Source organism: Eschrichtius robustus, chromosome 20, assembly GCF_028021215.1.
Source record: "Eschrichtius robustus isolate mEscRob2 chromosome 20, mEscRob2.pri, whole genome shotgun sequence".
Taxonomy (NCBI): domain Eukaryota; kingdom Metazoa; phylum Chordata; class Mammalia; order Artiodactyla; family Eschrichtiidae; genus Eschrichtius; species Eschrichtius robustus.
In genome coordinates this window covers 25,025,417-25,046,937 of record NC_090843.1, presented here as the reverse complement: position 1 = coordinate 25,046,937, position 21,521 = coordinate 25,025,417, and the positions used below count along the sequence as shown (strand labels likewise).

General features: G+C 41.8%; 1 protein-coding gene across 3 annotated transcripts in view; it reads left to right on the top strand.

Annotated features, from left to right (window-relative positions):
* Positions 1-17,098, top strand: part of KAT7 (lysine acetyltransferase 7) — a 31,639-nt gene extending 14,541 nt beyond the window's left edge. For 2 of the 3 annotated variants that reach the window (XM_068529664.1, XM_068529662.1), the window contains exons 6-15: positions 1,025-1,114; positions 2,537-2,635; positions 5,209-5,319; positions 6,936-7,127; positions 9,633-9,722; positions 9,954-10,094; positions 11,194-11,287; positions 13,863-14,009; positions 14,680-14,786; positions 15,418-17,098. In XM_068529664.1, coding sequence (XP_068385765.1) covers positions 1,025-1,114; positions 2,537-2,635; positions 5,209-5,319; positions 6,936-7,127; positions 9,633-9,722; positions 9,954-10,094; positions 11,194-11,287; positions 13,863-14,009; positions 14,680-14,786; positions 15,418-15,519 — 1,173 coding nt within the window. In that variant the 3' untranslated portion in view covers positions 15,520-17,098. The remainder of the gene's footprint in view (positions 1-1,024; positions 1,115-2,536; positions 2,636-5,208; positions 5,320-6,935; positions 7,128-9,632; positions 9,723-9,953; positions 10,095-11,193; positions 11,288-13,862; positions 14,010-14,679; positions 14,787-15,417) is intronic. The other variant, XM_068529663.1, reaches the window with a different exon arrangement.
* Positions 17,099-21,521: the final 4,423 nt, after the last annotated feature.

Sequence of the window (21,521 nt, the reverse complement as noted above, 5' to 3'; positions counted from 1 at the left end):
ATTTGAAGGGTGGAAAGTAGGCCAGTGTGGCTGGAATGTGATGGGAAATGAAGACGCAGGATCCATATCATGAAGGACCTGTAGGCCTTGGCAAAAGGAGTATGCTTTTGTTCTGACGGCCGTGGGAGGCATTCGGAGGGCTTTAACAGAGGCGTGGTGTAATATCATAAACACTGTTTAAAAATCACAGCTTGCTGGTATGTGGAGAGTGGACTGGAGGCGGCGGGAGTTGACACAGGGTAGACAGGCTGTGTCTGAGGCTTAGGCAGTAGATGGTGGCCTGGTCTGGTGTCATTGTCAGTGGAGATGGTCAGAATTGGTTGGACTCAGGATATGTTTTGGAGGGGGGCAGCCTGATAGAGTTGCTGATGAATTCATTGTGAGGTGGGAGAGAAAGAGAACAATCAAGCATGACGTTCAAGTTTTTGACCTGATCAGTTGTTTAGAAAGTGTTGCTATTTATTGCTACAGGGAAGATTTGGGGTGGAGCAGATTTGTGGGAGAGTGTCAGTCACTCTGTTTTGACCATGCTGAGTTTTAGTGTTGATGTAGAATAGGGAGTTGGATATGAGTCCTCACTGCCCAGAAGATGAATCTGAGACTTGGAGAGCTAATGTGATTTGTCTAAGGTCATAACTACAGACTTAACTTTCTCTGTAGACTTGATCCCAAGTATCTAACCTTTTCTTTGTACTTCTTTACTCTGTTCTTGCGCTTCCTCACACATACTGTTGCACAATGGAAAGAGTACAGAGGCTCAGAGTCATCAGACTTACTTAAAATCTTAGCTTTACCGCCACCTAGCTGTAATTATTTCACTTCTCTGATTCTCGGATAATGGCTGAGAAAACAGAATGTGAAGCTTGCCTTATCTATTTCTTATAGAGAGTGTGATAATAAATGTGAAGACCCTTTGAAAGTAAAAGTACAGTGTAAATTCAAGGGATTACTGTTGTATTCTTGCACTTTAAGTAAACATAGTCTTAGAGGCAGGTGGATTGATTGACGTTGTTGATGGTTGCAGGTGAGAGCACAGAGCCGGGATAAGCAGATAGAAGAAAGGATGCTGTCCCACAGGCAAGATGACAACAACAGGCATGCAACCAGGCACCAGGTACGGGCCTTGTTAAAGCTCTGGCCATTTACAGTTTGAGAGCCAAGTCTTGGATCTCCTCTGCCCTGTAATGGTCTTTAGGTATATCCATGCCTCGTTTTCTATGCTGTGTCTGGATAACGGGTCTTCGGTCATAAACTTAGAATCGTACTTTTTCCAAATAGTGAATTTTCAAGAAAAAAACTTCTACCTCATGAAAGAAGGAATCATGCTACCTAGAATAATAATAATAATGGTAATAATAATATTAGTAATAATAGGTAATCTTGATTATTTGAAAGATTATACTTGCTGCTCTATTTCCTTATTTGCATCCACTTTCTAACCCATTATAATTTACTTTCAGGCCCCTCTGCTCTGGTGGTATGTTTCCAATGTCACCAGTGACTTCCTTAGCATTTGACGCTTGTTGTTTATGTCAATTTTCTTCTACTTCTCTTTTCTGTTGGATTCCAAGATGGTGCTTCGCTCTAATCTTTCTGCCTCTCTGAACATTCATGCCCATTGATTACATTTAATTCCTTGTTCCCCGCTGAATGCCTTTGGTCTTTCTCTTGCTGTTTTTCTCCCTAGAACTCTATACTTATACCAAGAAGAGATTGTGTTTCTCCTTCAAGGCCTTGTGCAACTCTTAGCTGTTGTAGGAATTCTTCCCAAATCTTCTACCATTAATGAATTTCTTCCGCATGTATTCCTATTTGCAGTGTTCTCAGATTGTTAGTTTAGCCTTTGGCACATATTATATACCCATAGCTCGTCATATGGATGTCTGTTTCTGTGGTTAGATTATAAGTGGATAGCAGAGGAGGCATGGTGATGAGGGAGAAGTTTGACTTTGGAGCCAAACAGATCTGGATTTGAATACGGCGATTGTGTTACTCTAGCTGTGTGGTCTTGGGCAGGTCAGCTAACCTCCCTAAACTTTATTTCCTTGAATAATACCTACCTGGCAGTGTAGTCAGCTAAATTATGCATGTAAAGTACCTGTTCCCAGTGCTTGGCAGGTGAAAGCACTCTACACTTGTCTTCATTGTCTATCTTGGATTCTAAATCAGTTTTTAAATTTTTATTCATTTTCGTATCAGTACTTGGAAAACTGTAAGCATTCAATAAATGCCTATTGAATTGAAATGATCTTTTATTCCTGTTGCTTCCATCCTTAGTTTATATTCTGTTTGGATTAATATTAAAATATTATACATTTCCTGAGCTCGTATTAACTGACAGGGTAGTGTTCTAGGTGATGAAGGAACCCTATTTGGAGTTTTAAAATTACCGCAGTATTCACAGGGTGCCCGTAACGCATCTGGCGTCCCCCCCCACCGCCCCCCCAACCCCGTCTTTGGTGTATGTTACTTTCATTTAGAAACTTAATTACATAATGAGTTTTCTAGCTAACCTCAATTTTCTCCTTCTTTTTAGGCACCAACAGAGAGGCAGTTGCGATATAAGGAAAAGGTTGCTGAACTCAGGAAGAAAAGAAATTCTGGGCTGAGCAAAGAACAGAAAGAGAAATATATGGTGAGAAAAAGTTAAATATTTAATTACCATGAACTCTTGCTATCACATTTGATTCCTTTTGGTTACTGAGATTCTGCTTTTCACATTTGCCATTTGGTGTGCCCTGTAAGTAACAGGACTCTTCGCTGGCAGTTAGAATTCACTATATATACTTCCCCAATACGAGTGGAACTGGGAGTCCTCGAAAAACAAAATACTGTTAGAATTTAGATGAAAAAAAATTGAATCCTTTTAGTTTGTAAACCTCACTTTAGGTTTAAAGGGTTAAATTTACCTGCTCGAACAAATTTCATGATGTTGGAGATGTCTGTGTAAGGAAGAATATTCAAGCTAAGCAGTAGTGCATTTCCTTTAATGGAAGAATAGAATACCTACATGATAAAAGGTATTAATTGGGTGATACATTGTATAATAGGTCTTTTTGTAGTATTTTAATTTATTTTTCTAGTGTTAAAAGTAGTGCACGTTTGTAATAAAAAATATAGAACAATTAAGGAAAGTATTCAGAAATAAACACTAATCCTATTACGTAAAAATAACCACAGCTAGCATTTTGGGATATAACTTTCTAGCTTTTTACAATGCCTTATTTACATAGTTTGGATATTACTATAAGTACAGCTTTTAATTCTGTGTTTTCATTTACCTATCTTAAGATGATTTCCCCATTTTATTAAAAATTCTTCCAAAAATTTTTTGCACAAAATATTAATTTTTAAGTAAAGATTTATTATAAATATCTTCATAGCGTTTACTTTGAAAATACCAACTATAGGAAAGAAAAATTAAAAAAAAAAAATCACCCTCCCAGATATAAACCACTGTTAACGTTTTGGCATCTTCTTCTGATGTGTATTTTTATTTTTCCATGGAGTTGGACTCTTTGTTTCTTTAGTCATTAGAATAGATTATTAAAAGTATGGTTTGTGAATACTTAGCATGGCTTCATTAAGACAGAAATATGCCCAACTATGTATTTGCTTTTGTGGTAGTCATCACTGTCTTAAAAATGATATCCTTACGAGTAAATGGAGATGGTCCAGTTTGAGATGTGTGGAGGCTGTGGGGTGAGTTTGTAGCTAAACACCTGCTCCAGACTGTGCTGGGTTTGTAGAGAGAGGGAAGGCTCTAGAAGTGGGCTGTTGGGGGGAAGTTGTATGCTTCCCCTCTGTCTTGTTCATTTTTTTTATCTACAAGTTGGGTAGAGGTGTAATAATACGATAATACCATTTATTGAGTGCTTATGTGCTAGGTAGGCACTGTGGTTATGTTGCTCCCATAATCTTTGTTACAAAGATGGATGGTATTTCACCTGTTTTATAGATGGGAAACTGAGATTTAGAGAGGTAATTTTCCCAGAATCATACAGGTAGAGAGAGTGTCTGAAGTAAAAGCTGAAATTTACCTTACATTTGCTTTCCACTAGTTTGGGCTAGGTTATTTGGACTGAACCTTCCTGGTAAAAATGCTGGATAGGATTTTTTAAAGCTTTTTTAAAAAAATTCATGAAACTAGAAGAAATAACTTATACTTAAAACCCAAGTATTAGATAACAGCCCAAATTTAAAAAGATATCCATCAGATGGGGCCAGATTAAGCGGAAGAAATTTTAATAGGGGTAAAGATGCTGGTGGGTGGTTTCTTCATATGATAATATATGAACAAGTCTACTGAGTTCTTCCTGGGATGAGCCATCTGCTCCTCTAAACAACCATTATCGTCTATTCTCTGGGTAGGAGGTGGAGTCTAGGACAGAGTGGGAAGGGCTAGAATCAAAGGTTAAAAGCCAAGTTTCCTGTGTGGAATTTCTTGTGAAAGGATATTTGTGTAGTGACTGCCATGGTAAGATTTGTTACTTATTTAAAACTGGATTATTTCTATGATTCTAATTTTCTCTGTCTGTTCTGTCCCTTGTTCTTGCTTAATATTGAGTAAAACATTTCTCAGAGGCCAGCCTTTTTTCCAGTGCACTTGGGCTGGAGTTCTAAAGTGGGAGCGTTACGGTACCTTTGGTGGATCGTGTAGTGGTGGGTGCTGCAGCAGTTCAAGTGAAAGAGTTTACAAAAGACTGCTTAGTCCAACTGCCCCTTCCTACCTGCAGATTTTATTCAGTCTAAAATCTTAGACTCGAAGGCTTAGAGATTCTAGTTTTTATTTGGTTTTGTTTTTAAATGGGGAGTGTCCACCAAGGTTCCTTCCAGATCTCAGGATTCTAGGAACTGGTAGCGCCTTTGGGTTTGTTATATTTTATTTCTTTGTATTGTCACGCACATTTTCAGAGAAAGAAATGGAAGCATAGAGTTCCAAAGAATGAAACTCACTTTTGGAGAGATTACAAGAGCATTTCCTTTCCAGGTTCACTAGGGTGGGTAGTGGGTGTCTTCTGGAATTAACCTGTCTGATAAATAGTTTATTTTGTACTCAATCCCTAGTGCCTAGTATAATGCCTAGCAAATAGTAGGCACTAAATAAATAGCTTACGGTTGTTCTTGGCCCTCTGGTTGGCATCCATTGAAATGCAATAGATTAAGTTCTTAGAAGCAGAGAGTATCACGCTCTGGTTATTTTCCTAGGAACACAGGCAGACCTATGGGAACACTCGGGAACCTCTTTTGGAAAACCTGACTAGCGAGTATGACTTGGATCTTTTCCGAAGAGCACAAGCCCGGGCTTCAGAGGATCTGGTGAGTAGTAAAACCTCCAAGCTGAGGACCACTTGGGAGGGGCACTTGGAACTGCCAAGAAAAATGATGAGCAGTCAGTTTGATGGGGATTAAATATACCTTGCTGGTTGACTCTTTCCCCTTCCCCCAGCCATCCTTATTTGAGAATTTCTTCCTTCCCATTCATATTTAAAATTAATTACCCCTCCTCCCTTCCCTTGTCCCTTAAAGTTTTTCCTCCCCACCTCAACTCCTGGAAGGACCTGTTTGGTGGAGGTGGTTAGCTGGGTAAAACAACAGGTATCCCTTTGTGTCAGGTGGGTAATTTGCAATTCCGAGAACCTGTAGACTGGGAGATAACCCCTCTCTGTTGTCCTCTTAACCGAAACAGGAACTCCCCTTTGCAGGGTTGCCTCAGCCCTTCATTACAGCTATAAAAGAATAAAAAGAATGGTGAAAAGGAATAATGGACACAGTTGTTGTCAGATATTTTAGAATTATTCTTTGACACAGCCTAGTTTCATGTATTAAGATGGTTTCCTCTTCTGATTTTTATTTATAGTTACCATTTAGTTTTGATTCCCTAGGCAGAATTTTCAACAATTTTGCTTTAAGAAAATTGTGATTGAGGGGTCTTCCCTGGTGGTCTAGTGGTTAAGACTCTGTGCTTCCACTGCAGGGGGCATGGGTTTGATCCCTAGTCTGGGAACTAAGATTCCTCATGATGCACGGTGCGGCCAAAAAAAAGAAAATTGTGATTGAGTTTACCTCGGATTTAATGAATTAACTGTCTTCAAGGAAATTTAGCTTGTAAAGTGAATTTCATCTTCCTCTTTAAAAAAATTATATTGAATACTTTATTTAAAAATTCTCGAATAGACTTGTTGGAAGTTATGTGGGAGGCAGGGTTTGATAGCTGCCCTTGGCTAGGCTGGGTTGCTGCTGCTGGTTTTCTCTATCCTACCCTGGAACAGAGCATTTCCTAGGCCAGCTTTTCACAACTCTTTACCTGGTTATTCAGAATTATTTCTGTAGCCAACTCATAGCCGCTGAGTGGGGACAGGCATCCAAAAATATCTTCTACTTTCTAGCTTTAGATTCCAGAATTAAAGCATCATCCCTCTTTCAAAAATATTTTTTAAAGGACCTAAGTTGAGAAGATGGCTGCCATGGGTGTATGTCATGCAGATCCTCGCAGCTTTATAAAAGCTGCAGATATGTAAAGCACATTCTAGAGAATCTTTTGTTTAGTTTTAGAATGTTTCGTAAAGGTGTAGGGAGTATTTGTGATAGATTGCCTTTTATAATTCAGTTTGGTTCTGGCTGGTAAAAATAAAACTTTACCGAGGACTTGTTCTGATGTTCAGGAGATGAGGCCCAAAGTGTGGTAGGGAGCAGAGAAAAGCCACTATTGAGACCTGTGCTCTGGGCAGTGCAGATAGTACATTTTCTATAAGCTTCGTGGTTCTGGTTATCTGTGCTCCTGTAGTTCTCTTCAGTGCAAATTTCTCATGAGATAGAAGCCAAATGTGATATTTTTTTTTCTCATAACCTAGCATGGTGGCGTGCACACAGCTTAAAACTACAGAAATGATCAATTCTAATCCTCCTTGGACTTAATTTCTTGTCTACAATAGGAGAAGTTAAGGCTGCAAGGCCAAATCACAGAGGGGAGCAACATGATTAAAACAATTGCTTTTGGTCGCTATGAGCTTGATACGTGGTACCATTCTCCCTATCCTGAGGAATATGCACGACTGGGACGTCTTTACATGTGTGAATTCTGTTTAAAATACATGAAGAGCCAAACAATACTCCGCCGACACATGGTAAGTTGTTTGGGGGTCCATGACCATGGTGGTGGTAAGCTATGGGATCTCTAGATTTAGACATCTATCTAAGCACCTCTAAGTGGTCCACAGAACTGGGACGAAGGCACAGGAAATTGAAAGCCACATTTCAGAGTCGGGATATACAGCCTGTGGCAAGCCTGGGTGGCCCTTAACCACATCCTGTCATACTCATCTCCCTGTCTTTTTTCTTGCTGCCTGCTCTCGTCTGTTTCTCCCTTGGGATATGAATTACCTCTGCCCAAAGCTTTTCTGTGTCTCAACTAGATGAAAATAAATGGACTTCATTAGATAGACCTTCATTAGACAGAACTGGGACGCGACTAACCTTTTGTATCCCTAGCAGCTAGCATGGGCAGTTAATGCCCCATAAATGTGTGTTAAATGAACACTTGCTTAAGAAAGACAAATTACGAAATTAACAGAATGGGTCCTTAGGTCAGCCTCTCCCTTGAGTTGCTTAGTGTTTTCTGGTTTCTGAATGGTCTTGTTCCTGTGAAAATAGGAATAAACACTTGAATCTGATTTTTTTTTTTTTTTTTTTTTGTATATCACATTTTCTTTTTTTTTTTTTTTTAAACATCTTTATTGAAGTATAATTGCCTTGAATCTGATTTTATTGTTGACAAATGTGCTCACTAGGTATTTTGCAGTTTTAAGCCATTTTTCTTTCCCTAGTTACGGAATGAAAAGTCTTGTCTTAAAGGGAATTTCTGCCATGGCGCAGGGTTGGGGAAGGGTCAGAGGTGGAGATTAGTCTGTCAGGCGGGGAAACCTATCTTTTTGCTTATTTCCATAGTCACAATGTAATTGTGGCTCTTAGGCCTTTTAGGGTGTCTCTTTTCCCTTCCCCTTCCGTCTTTATTTCCCAGGATTTCCGCATGCTGAGAATCTATAACCCAGACTTCCTATGATTTCTGTCATAACACTCTTCTCCCCAGTTTGGTGATAACTGCTTTTTTGTGTTCCCAACTCTGGAGTATGTAGTGGCCCAGAACTGCCACTGCTAATTAAGCCCTCTAGACTCCAGCCCACTAGACGGGGTGGGGAAGGATGTGCGGAGGGGGGAGGGGGAGGGAGGGCAGGTGGGTGATGAGTGAGGACTGGACTCCATGATTGAAGACCATGGAGATAACCTAATTCAGGGTTTGCTATGTGAAAGACTGGTATTTTTATCGATATGAACTGCTTACTATTTATGCCCTTTTTCTTTCTGTTTCTGTTTATTTAGTGGCACTAACCAAGGAAGTAGCTAAAAGGCAAGAAATAGTAGTAGGGGGAGAAAACAAAGGGCCTAGATAAATCTGAGGATCAAGTAAACATTCTGAATATTTGAGGTTCTCTACTGTATTATATGAGTTATAAAAATTGAATTTCAGGAAATAAAAACCTATTTTAATTCACACCTCTGAAGATTCCTGTTGCTTTAGGCATAATCACAGAAATGGGCTTTCTTTGGCCATTTGGCCAACAGTTTGGCTTCTGTTTCTGAACAGATAATTGTTGTTAGTTTGCTTATTGTTGGGAAAAGCCAACATGAGTAAAGGTGTGGAGATAGGAACAAACTACAGGTGGAGCTTTCTTGAAACAAGACCAGTTACTGAATATGTGGCCTTACATGTGACAAATTGGGGCATGATTCTTGAGTTGACCAAGAGTCACAATAAAATTTAATAAAAAAATATTCCATATACATATGCCTTTTAAATGATATTTTAAAAAGTATTTTACATAAAACCTTTTAAAAATTCACCTATTTACAGCAGTGGCTTCCCGGCTGCATTAAATCTATTAGCGATTGAGGGTGAGGAAAGGAGTACCTTGTGCCCCCTTGTGGCCAGGTCAGTGTCCGTTGTCCTGTCTTCCTCCCCCCTCCGCTCCCCCTGCTTCCTGCTGCTCAACCAGGCTTCCTTGCCCTTTTTTTTTTTTTTTAAAGCCACAGAAGGACATGCTCCTATTTCATTATAGTATAACAAAGTGAACACTTGGAGAGGGGGGCACGGTTTTTATCACTGGGTCTGTTTTCTAATCTGAAAAAAAGAAGACCATAATGGTTTAGGTGGTAATGAGAAGTTTCTGGTAAAGGTGAGAGTACCTTTACTTAGCAACTCTCAGCTGCTGGAAATAAGCTGCTTAAGAATTTCCTGTTGGCACAAGGCATTTTATAATAAGCTAGGGTATTTTTTTTTATTTATCTTGCTTTTACGTGGTAGATGACTTTAATCTCCTGGGTTGGAACAGTGCCAGAATATAATCCAGAAAACCTGTTCCAAACTGCTATAAAAATACCATAAATATATTGCAGTGACTTTAGAAGCCTTTATTTGTTTCACTAAAAAGAAAATCTGTTTTGCTGTATGTTCTCAAGTTTGTCCAACTGTCCATCTCAGCTAACTAAATTTGACCTGTGATTCCTTTTCCCTTTTGAGCAGCAGTCTTACTGGGAAGGTTTGTTTCTCTGATGTGAATTCCATTCTCTTGCAGGCTAAGTGTGTGTGGAAACACCCACCCGGAGATGAGATATATCGCAAAGGTTCAATCTCTGTGTTTGAAGTGGATGGCAAGAAAAACAAGGTAAAAAGTGCTGACATCAGAAAAAGGGGTGATAGTGTTGTACATTCACAGGTTTCAGAAATTTGTTTTATCTCCATTTCACCTTGTAAAGAAGATAGAACTCTTCTATTGGCCAAAATACACAATTTCTGCTTCATTAACAATAATGGTATGATCTTTAAATTTTAGGCCTTTGTCTGATAAGAATAAGAATCACTGACCCACACATAAACGTTGTTTCTCTACTTCCAGATCTACTGCCAAAACCTGTGCCTGTTGGCCAAGCTTTTTCTGGACCACAAGACATTATATTATGATGTGGAGCCCTTCCTGTTCTATGTTATGACAGAAGCAGACAACACTGGTTGTCACCTGATTGGATATTTTTCCAAGGTCAGCAGGATCTGGAGATTAAGAAGCTGATGACCAGAGCAGGGTGATTGATGTTGGCATATGGTGACTCAGATCACTGACGGAAAGAGGCAGTTCCCTGGGCAATGATGACAGCCCTTCTCTTAAAGGGTGGCGGGGCGGGGGGTGGAAACACACGTATCAAAGATTATTCAATGAAAGTGTGCAATTCTTTATTAAAAGCTTCTGATTTATTCATTTCTGGACTTGTGGATTGAAGCTGCCCATTAATTACTGGCCAGGGCCCTGCCTACTAACCCACAAGCCCACATCTTGTAGTCAAGCCAACCAACTCTCCTGGCTTTGCTCTCCTCTGTGTTATTAGCTTAAAACCAGGAATACGTTCTTTTTGCCTGGTTTTCTAGCTGGGCTCCTTCAGTTGATAATGCCACTGTGCCTTTAAAGACTCAAGGCCAGATTTTGCTTATGACTTTTTAATATAACAACTTTATTGAAATATAATTCCCCTACCATACAATTCACTCATTTAAAGTGTATGGTGTAGTGGTTTTTAGCATATTCACAGAGTTGTGCAACCACCTGGCAGTCACCACAATCAGTTTTTGTTACCCTAATAAGAAACCCCATACCCATAAGTAGTCACTCCTCATTTCCACTGATTCCCTCCCAACCCCACTGTCTCTATAAGTTTGCCTGTTCTGGACATTTCACATAAATGGAATCAAGCAATATGTGATTTAATTGTGTTTTGACCCCTTTCCAGAATGGGGACTTACTGTTTGGATTCCCTCCCTTCTCCAGTAGGCAACAGTCTTTTGAAATACTGCTTTTAAAGAGGGCTGCTCTAGACTGACTCAGCGTTCTAAACCTTCTTGCCTTGCTCTGTGCCTGTAAGGAACCCATAGTCAGCCCCCTTAAGATGAGACTGGAAATCTTAGAGCTAGGGAAACCCTGGGATCATCATAAAGGGTGTGGATGTACCAGCTGTGAGCCTGACAGCCATTCCTCAGGACTAGTTAGCATATATTTTGCAAGCAACCTTGTTTTGTATCTGTGGGACTGCTGACACCTTTGGTTCCAGATTCTCATGACCCGCTCATCTGTTTGCTCTTGATTTTAGGAAAAGAATTCATTCCTCAACTACAATGTATCCTGTATCCTTACCATGCCTCAGTACATGAGACAGGGCTATGGCAAGATGCTCATTGATTTCAGTAAGTGAAACAGGAAAGTCATAAGTTCCACAATCAGGGACCATGTGAATATTGTTGTTTGTCTTTTTGTCCTGTGATCTGTCTATACAATTCCTGGCACGTAGTGGAATTACACTGGTATTAAGTGAATGAGTAAGTGGAAGAAATCTGAACATTGTCAGTTGGCCTGATACACATTGAACACTCAAATGAATACAGGACCCTGAGTTGGTACCTACCGGTGGGAGATACAGAGGATAGTAAAGTAAGCTCTTTAGGATTACCCCAGTTTGAGACTTATGAACAGCACATACATGCATAAGGCTTCAAATTTGTTCTTGGGTGTTAGGAATTTTAGTTTTGTAAGCTTTTGTCTAGAGGCAGTCGTCTTATTAATCATGGATTCTGTATTTGGGAATTTGCCTACTCGTTAAAATTTATTCATAAGCCCAAAATCAACCAACATGCCCATGTCAGCCAAAAAAAAAAGTCACCATGCATTCCCAGATGAGGTTAAACAAGGTGCCTTGTTTCGGCTCTCTGTGTTTAAGCAAGTGTCCTTTTCATGGTCTGTTAGTACCATGTCATTCATATTTTTGTGCCTTTTTTTTTTTTTTTTTTTTTCTGTATGTGCCTTTTTTTTTAATCTTTATTTATGTGGCTGCACCAGGTCTTAGTTGTGTGGGATCTTCGTTGCCTCGTGCGAGATCTTCGTTGTGGTGTGCGGGACCTTTAGTTGCGGCATGCATGCGGGATCTAGTTCCCTGACCAGGAATCAAAACCTGGGCCCCCTGCATTGGGAGCGCGGAGTCTTAACCACTGGACCACCAGGGAAGTCCCCATATTTTTGTGCTTTCCGTTACTGATTTTCTTTTCCTTTTTTTTTTTGGCCGCACCGCACAGCTTGTGGGATCTTAGTTCCCCGATAAGGGATTGAACCTGGGCCCTTGGCAGTGAAAGCGTGGAGTCCCAACTACTGGACCGCCAGGGAATTCACTGTTGCTGATTTTAAATGGTCCCTAAGCGTAGTGCTGAAGTACTGTCTAGGAAGGCTGTGATGTGCCTTACAGAGAAAGTGTGTTTTATAGATAGGTTTTATTCAGGCATACATTATTGTGCTGTTGGCTGTTAGTTCACTGTTAATGAATCAACCATATGTATTAAATAGGTATTTTTAAACAAAAGCACATAAAACGAGGCTATGTATTGATTGGTTGACAAAAATGTGACCAGCAGCCCACAGGAACCTAACCCTGTATCTCCCCTAAGAGCAGTGGTTCAATATTCGCTAATTCAGTGTTCACTGTGACTTTGTAGAATATAACTACTGTAAATAATGAGATTCAGCCGTGTTTTATTCGATATTCACTGTAACATGACATTTTAGTCAAATTAGAATTCTTAGAAACAGCTTTGTGATCCTTTTTTTTTTTTAAGCCATCTGGTAAGAGATGAATCAGGAAATGGCATAATCCACTAAGGGTGTGAGGGGATTGTATATCTTTGAATAGGTAACACCTATTTTATAAACTTAACTTTGTGGAAATTTTCAAACATATACAAAAGTAGCATAATAGTATATAATAAACTCCCCTGTAATGATTACCATTTTATGGCCAATCTTGTTTTACCTATAGTCCCACCCTCAACTATTTTGGCATCTCTAAAAGAATAAGGTCTGTTATACTTAAAAAATACCAAAAAACCAAAAAATTCCTTAATGTCATAAATTATACTATTCAAATTTTCCTGATTTTGTGATTTTGTTCTTTTAAAAAAAATTATTTTTACTCAAATCCAGATAGAACTGACATTGGGATTGATAGATGTAGCTTATAAATCACTTTTAGTCTAAAAGTTCCCACTCCATCTCTTTCTTTTTTTTCTTTGCTATTTATTTGTTGAAGAAAGCAGGTTAATTATCCAGTAGAGTTTCCTGGGGTATGAATCTTGCTGACTGCATCCCCATGGTGTTGAAAGTTAGACGTTTAGATGTTAAAACTAGCGACTTAGTGAAATTCAGATAGTATCCATCCCCGTCCCCCTCCCCGCCCCCCACCAATATTTCATAGGCAGTACTGAGATAACCCATTCTTAAAGTTCAAAAATCTGAAAAAGATTAATAGCTGTATAGTGAAATGGCTTCCCAATCTCTGTTCCCATCTACCCTGTTTTTTGTTTTTGTTTTTGTTTTTGCTTTTCGGCTTTTTTTTTTTTTGGCTGCGCCACTCGGCTTGTGGGATCTTAGTTCCCCGACCAGGGATCGAACCCAGGCCACAGGCAGTGAAAATGCTGAGTCCTAGCCACTGGACTGCCAGGGAATTCCTTATCTACCGTGTTCTTAACACATACCTACAGATAACCGTTGATAAGTTTCTAGTGAAGCCTTCCAGAGTTTTTTTAATGTCTATTAGAAGTAAATGTAAATACACATTCATCCCCTTTTGTTTGTACAAAGGCAGCCAACATAGTATTGCATTAAATGACTGAACCCTAATTGATATTGCAAAGCAGACTCTGCTCCTTAAATCTTTTTCCATGTTGGTACATTGTTCTTACTAGGGTGAGACACAGTATCTGTATTGTTCCCTGGCAGGTTATTTGCTTTCCAAAGTGGAAGAAAAAGTTGGCTCCCCAGAGCGTCCACTCTCAGATCTGGGGCTCATAAGCTACCGCAGTTACTGGAAAGAAGTGCTTCTTCGTTACCTGCATAATTTCCAAGGCAAAGAGATTTCTATCAAAGGTTGGTTTTTGACTCTTAGAAAATGGTTGTTCCTCAAGATGTTAGCTCCACTGAATATTCTGACTTTTCTATTTGGCCCTGTTCATGCTTTGTAACCTGCAAAGAAAATGCCCCATTCTGTGTTTCATCTGAATGGGAGAGCAGAAGACCCACTAATGTGGACCACTCACTAAAGGTGCCGCAGGATTCCAGAGTGTTTGGCCCTTGGGACTGGTTATATGAATTGGTTTCTTACAGAGAAAATGTGTTTTATAGATAGGTTTTGTTCAGGCATACGTTATTGCATCTCAAATCTCAGGTTGCTGACACTTTAATTCTCAACAAAAGTCAAGAAAGAAGAAAAACTTCAAGTCTTTTGGCACACACAGGAACTTCTGACATCCCTGAATATTTATGTGAGGATGGAAGAATTTAGTTTGGTCTGTCTTTGACCTTGATTTCTATAGGGGCCAAGTGGTTTCCTGCTGTAATATCCGTCTTCTGTAGTTATTTTAACTGGTCAAATGAATGCTTTGTAAATTTCTTCTGAACAGCTTGGGTCAAGTAGTGAAGATTCCAAATATTTGGAGTCTGCATCTAGATTTCCTCCAAGGGAGAGGGGGCCTTGGTGTGGCGGGGCGGGGGTGGTGTCTGCATTTTGGCCAAGTTCTCAGTAGCTCTTCTGTTTCAGAAATTAGCCAGGAGACAGCTGTGAATCCTGTGGACATTGTCAGCACTCTGCAAGCCCTTCAGATGCTCAAATACTGGAAAGGAAAACACCTAGTTTTGAAGAGACAGGTAAAGTTACTATCAGCCTCTTGCTCTTTGCTTAATGTCCCTTGAGGCCTAGCAGAGCAAAGTGGGGCCTTCACACCTTACAGGTAACCTTCCCTTCGTCAAGGAGTCTGACTCTATGCATCCTTTACTTGGTCTCATTGTTAGGCTTACCTTAAGCTCCTGTCTCAGATTTGAATGACAGACATGTAAGCAGCTCCAGTTAAGCAGCTTTATGTTGCACAGTCGTACTTCTATCCTTTGATGATTTTCTTAGATCGGATGAAGAGTGCCTATCTGTGGAGGAGAATCTTCATAAACTCCAGGTCCTGTGGAAGTGGTTTTAAATTCCTTTAACAAATGCCATCTCCACTCATGCCAATTTAAAATTTTTTTAAGTTGACTTATAATGTTTAATGATGGAAGACGAATAATGATTTTCAGGTCTTACCGAGGGCATAGTAGGAAGAAATGGATTAGGTAGGAGAGCACTAGGTAAATCAAAAGATAATTTTTTTTTATATACCTGTCTCACACCTTAGTATATTATTAAATCTTTGGCCATTTCTTCTTTGCTAATAATCATTTTGGAATCCACTTGTAAACATGTATAAGTTGAATGTATATAATAATATTTCCCATTGTTCTCCCTCAGGACCTGATTGATGAGTGGATAGCCAAAGAGGCCAAAAGATCCAACTCCAATAAAACCATGGATCCAAGCTGTTTAAAATGGACCCCTCCCAAGGGCACTTAATGTGACCGGTTACTCCGAGCCAGCGAACCCCAGCAGTAGGAATCCGTACCCTAGGGATCTGTCTGTCATTTCTGTTGCTCTTGTGATTGGCAAGTACAGTATCCTTTGGGAAGGCCATCCCCCTCAGGACTGTCCTGGCTCCGACCTTCGTGTACACTGCAGACGCTGGTTCTGAGGAACTGTTGTTTCGGCCTCAGTGAGGTTGCCTGGATGGGATCTGTATTAGACTTGAGTGCAGATCCCTCGTAGCACTGACCCAAGGTGTTCTGTTTTGGTACTGTACCTGTCCAGTCACTGGTTCTCTCCTCTGGCCCCATGAGGTTGTGTCGTGTCTTCTAAACTTTGTAATAGTGCTTCTTCTTGCTGCCCAGTCACCAGACCACCAACTACGGTTACCGCCACCAGGACCTTCCCAGTTACTCCTTACCTGTGTTCTTGGAGGGGCAGGGAAGAGGTAACACTTCTGAGTGTGTGTGTGTGCTGGGAGGGGTCCCTTCCCTTTGGATTTCATCTCACTTTAAGTTTTTTCCTCCATTTTTACTGAAAGACCTGTTTTTGATCAGTGTCAGGCTGACCAGAGCCAAATACTTTTGAAGACTCGCAGGGATTTGTCTTGGTTACAGCACATTATCTGAATGAGATGGAGAAAAGAATTGAGAAGTGGTGATTCTGTATTTGGATTTGAGTTCACCTGTGGGCAGTGGGCAACGTCTTGGTGGAAGGGAATGGAATGCTACTTTTTGCCTCACCAGAAAGTGCCCAGTAGTAAACGTTTTCTTCTGTTTACTCCCTGCCCGTCTTTACGTTTGCAGGTGCCAAAATAATTTCCAGTTCTCCCTTTCATGCTGCATGTTAAATGGTTAATTACACTGCAGAAACCTTTTCACCAGTATCAGTCTGATATAGCATACCTATACTTCCACATAAGTTACACTGCTTTTGTCTGAACATCCTTGGAGAAGTGACTGAAAATGACTTCCGTGTCTCAGCCCATGACTCAGCAAGGCATAATGGCCACCCCTGCCAAGGTTTGCTTCCCTTTTCAACAGTGCCTCACCATCCCTCTAAGACTGAAGTGCTTATGCCCTTCCAAGAACTCCTCCTCCATTTCCTTTTTGGGATTTACCACCATCTCCCCATTCTCTGGTCTCCTATTTTTGGTGGTGTTTAAGTGAAGGAAGAGATGCTCCCTCTAATTTCTCTCTAGCCCATTATAACCTGCTATCTTGGGGCAGCTTTTGATGTATGACATGTCACCCTTTCCAACTTGGTCTCCTACAACACCGCTGTCTTCATGTGGAACCCTCACCACAATCCCAACTCTGGTCATTTGTGCCTTTCTCTTGTCATCTTTGTACACTACTTGTATTCACTGTGGGTTGGGGGGGAGCTAATTTTAAGCATGTTCAGTGGCAGCTCCCTGCCAGTTTCAGTGTCACTGTTAAAATTTATCCAAAAGCAACTTCACTGGGGGTTTTCTTAAGGGGTAAAGGCCTTTTACAGAAGCTAATCCTTCCCCACATGTGGTAGAATGTGCTGTTCTATATCTACTCCTCAATAAAGCATGTTCTCTGCTCAAGTCTGTTTCACCCAGGAGCTCTCATTTGAGTACAGAATGGTGCCACTGACCTGCTGCTAATAGGTAATGCACTTGGGATTTATTTTCCTAGCAGTAAACTGACTGTTGAGGGATGTGGTTTGTGGCTGGGGAAGGTTGTTTCTTCCTCTGTGATGCAGGGTATCTGTGGAGGGAGTGCTTACTCTGAGCTTGTTTAGTTGATGGGATAAACTCTCCCTGCCACCCTCTGGTTCCAGATAATAGGTATGCATAGCAATAAGTAGTCTGTATTATCCATTCTTCCATTAAGTTCATTAAGTTCAAGGACAGAAAACCCAGCAGGAAGTTAGGATACTGTGGGGTACAATCGATAGCTGTGGGAGGTGGGAAAAGGTGGGTCCCTTCTTGTCTCCAGGCTTATTTGCCAGCAGTGAGCAGTGCCGCCTCTAATCATTGTCTCTCTCAGGTTGAGATGATTTCTTGAAGGAGCTGCATTTTCCTGTAGCATTTACCTAGAGCAGGAAGAGGGTGGCCGGGCACTTGGCTAGATGGTGGAGAGGAGGAGGGTGGAAATTGTACTTGCTGGGGCGGTTTTGCCCGCTGTGGCCGGCGTGCTGAGAACTCCTCCTGGCAGACGAGCTAAGGGTCCTCTTCGCTAAGGTTAGAATCCAGTGTGTCACTTGACTGGGGGTGGGGGATGGGATGGAGAGAAGCTCAAGCTTATAAAAAGACCCTTCTTACACATCTTAGAAAGATGTGCGCCCACATCTCCCTGTTCTAGGTATTCGCATCAAAGGGAAATTCTGCTCCCTCTCACGTTTTGAAAAACTTGAGGTAGGTATTGTGGACCACGAGCATGGATGCTGAGAGGTCAGGGCACTTGAAGCTTTGTGCCCAGTGCGGATCCCAAGCCTCCACTGATTGCCACCCCCTTTCCCTCACCTAGAAATCAAAGGAAGATTTCTCTGGTTTAAATCCTTACAGGTATGGGAACAGACCGTTCACTTCCTTGGCTACTTTGAGTCAGCCTGTCCCCTCTGACTCCTTTTTACCTGCACAAAAGAAGCTCAGCTGCTTAGGCTCCTTCATTAGAAGAGCAAAAGTCTGGAGTCGTTCCTGGATCTAGCTCCTGAAACTCTCTAAATGGAAGCACCTACTCTATTTCTGGAGGGAGGCAGAGAGCCCTAGCACGTGCTGGTTGCTTCCTATCTGCTCAGCACTGTGCTGGGTACCTTCACACTGCCGTGTTTGACCCTCACGTTAGCTCAGTGCCATGGAAATTCACACCGGTCTTGCAGAAGGAAACCTAGAGCACAGGGTGACGCAGGAAGCGTCAAAGACAAGTATTTTGGTCTGACCAGCTTGAGAACCTATATCATTTGCTTTCATGGCTTTTTTGATTCCTTAATGATTTATCATCTCCCTTCTAGTTAGATTTCCTTGCTTCAACTGTAGACCCCCATGCTTCTAGTGGCTTCCATTGCCAGAAAAATGACAACACTGGTGAAAACTTTAAGATGAAAGAATTGATTTTAGTTGCTCCTATAGGCAGCATTTGGAGGCCAGAGACCTAAACCAGGAAACAAAGATGTGCTTCATTCTGGCTCTGCTTCCGATGTAGGAATAAACTGTTTAGCAAGCACTGTCTGTCCCTTTACTTACATGGTTTCCTTCAGTCCTTACCACGCCACCACTGTACGGTGAGTACTGTAGCCCTTTTCCACATGAGAAAATGTGAGGCTCAGAGGTCTTGCTGCTGGGTTATAGAAACAGAACGAGAGCCTTGCTCCTCTGATTCCAAATCGCATGCTTCTGACAACGCTATTGTGAGTCATCTGATGCCTCTGTGCCTGCTTTCCCATTTCTCACAGGGGGAACAGTGGGTCATATTAAGTAACTTTTAAGAATATGGTGTGCCCTTTATAGGGAAGATGATGCTTTTGACATGTCCTTAGCTTTGGTTTGTCCCTGTAGTTCTGGGCAGGTTGCCTCGCTGGGGTTAGGAATGGCCTCTAATGGAGTTCATGTGAAGCCAGTATAGAAAAATACCACAGCTTGCTTACAGCACACATTCCTTCTGGAATATGAAACCAATGAAAAGCAGCTTTTTGAATGTATATTAGTAACTGTAGTCATAAACATGGCTGCCTTTTCCTCCTTTGAAGAGCAATTGATTTGCCAAACATTGAAGAAGTGTAGTTTGTATGAAAGGTGCTAGGATCAAGCAGTGTAGCTCTCAGTGATCCTTACCCTTTTTACCTCTGACCTTTTGAGAATCTAATCAAAGCATCAAGTCTTTTTTTAAAAATGTACATAAATGCAAATATGCACACGTTTGTCTACAGTTCAGGAAATTGAGCCTTTGAAGTCCATTTCTGAACTGGGGTTAATAAATAAGAAGCCCTGGTTTGAGAAAGCTCCAGTGAAAAGGCAAGAACCCCACCTACCTGCCGTCACTCCCAGCCCACGACTAGTTCTTTGTGTAGGATGACAGGTCCCGTTAAGTGAGGTACAGTGATGGCAGAGGGAGAAGGCCTGGCTCACTGGCTCAGCGTTAGGATCCTCACAGGTGCGCATATATGCACAGTGCTATACAGGGTTTTGCATGTTCAGAGAATAAGGTGAAAACTCTTTTGCCTAATATATATGATGTATGCTAGGAATTCTAGAAACTACTTTTTGCTATTCGTTGATACGGAATTGTAGAATTGGACCTCTGGGTTTGCTCCAGCACTTTCTGCTATAAGCTTGTATGACTGTCTCTTCCAGACTGTCTCCTGCTGATGGGGGCAGTTTAATTGCCCACTTCCTTTGTGGTATCTTCAACAAAATGCCAATGAACGTCACTAAGAAGAAAAAAAAAAAGACTGCCCAGTGGTGAAAAATGCCCCTTGCTGGAATATCAGTTTGTCTTTTCCGTCTTGTGCCATATGTGTAGATGCAGGTCATGCTGCTACCATTTTGGGGTTTGGGGGGTTGTTTATTTGTGCCCAAGAGTGGAGAAAATAACCTGTGCAGTTGCACAACTTTGGCTCCATTGCTCCTCCCAGATGTTCTATGTGAGATGTAAACACCTTTATCCTTGAAAAGTCATGTCCATTCCAAGAAGTCAGTCTTTCTCAACTGGGTATTTGTTTCTGGAAACCACTCGCCTTATGTTTAATCAGTTCCAAAGTTTTTAGGAACCTATACCCTTATCTCACAAAAAAGGTGTGGTAGATCACCTCCAGAGATGGCCACCAACAATTTCTCCCATCTCTGGATGTGTGTGCCGCTCCTTCCAGTAAGAGCTAATTTTCCTTTGGAGTGTGAGCTGGACTTTTTTTGGGGCAGGTGCTGGACCCTGGGAGGCCTGCTGTCAGGAGAAGGCTTGCATCGCCCCCTACTCCCATATTTCTGGACACGGGTAAGGTGTGAGAATGAGGAAGAGAGACGCCTCATGATGAACAGTCAGTCTTGAGATGGAGACTATTTCACTACAGGTCAAACAGAAGACTCTTACTGGTTGTGCAGACCGTCTGGCCTCTCAGGGCCTCTGCTGTCACTAAAACCTTCCCTGGCACCCAGATGAAGGGCCTGGCCTCTCCACCAATGCCTTCTTCCCCTCCTTTTAAACAGCCTAACCACCCCACCCCCAAAGAATCAGGCGCCCCCCAAGCCCCTAACCCATTTTCTTTTTGGAAAGAGAGACACAGAGAAGCTGAATGTTATGCAGCCCAGTGAATTAATGTATCGCCCTTTACCGCTGAACCCACACAACTCCCAGCTCAGTCTTTTGTTCACCTTTATGCTTATTACCTAGGTTTGGCCCCTAGGATTTCATTCTAGCTCTTTCTAAGTATCCTGGGGTCCTTTGTGTCCCACCTGCCTATGAACCACTGGGGCAGGACAATGGTCTCCCCATCAGAAGTGGGGGGGCGGTGGCGGCTCCCTGAGGTGGGACCTGTTTCCTTCCTCTAGAGCTCTTCCCAGTGCTGGGAGCATGACTAGCTGCCTGTGTCCCCAAAGCAGAGCAGTCCATTGATGGGCCACCTCATACACAAGAATTGATGAAGGACCTGGGACCCAATTCTCCTTGAGGTTATGATGGTGGGTAGGGAGCGGGTGTCTGGCTTTCAGGCAGGGGCTGTCACCTTTACCTGTGTCCCAAGCCTGTTTTCCCACCTCGGGTGGGGAGCACAACTGTTCAGTATTTCCCTTTACGACTCTGGAAAAGGTCTCCCAACTGCTGACATGCCAGGCCACTGGGCAGGGTGCAGAGCCCAGGCCATCCCTGCCCTCTGCCCTGCACCGGAGAAGAAACCATCCACTGTTCATTGGTTTATTGAGCCCCTGCTGTGTTCTGGGCACAGGAGATAGAGGAGCGGGGGAGACTCATCCTGCTGTGCAGTGAGGTCCAAGTGAGGGGGGGTGCGGGCAGGGTCACTAGCTCACAATGGTGACA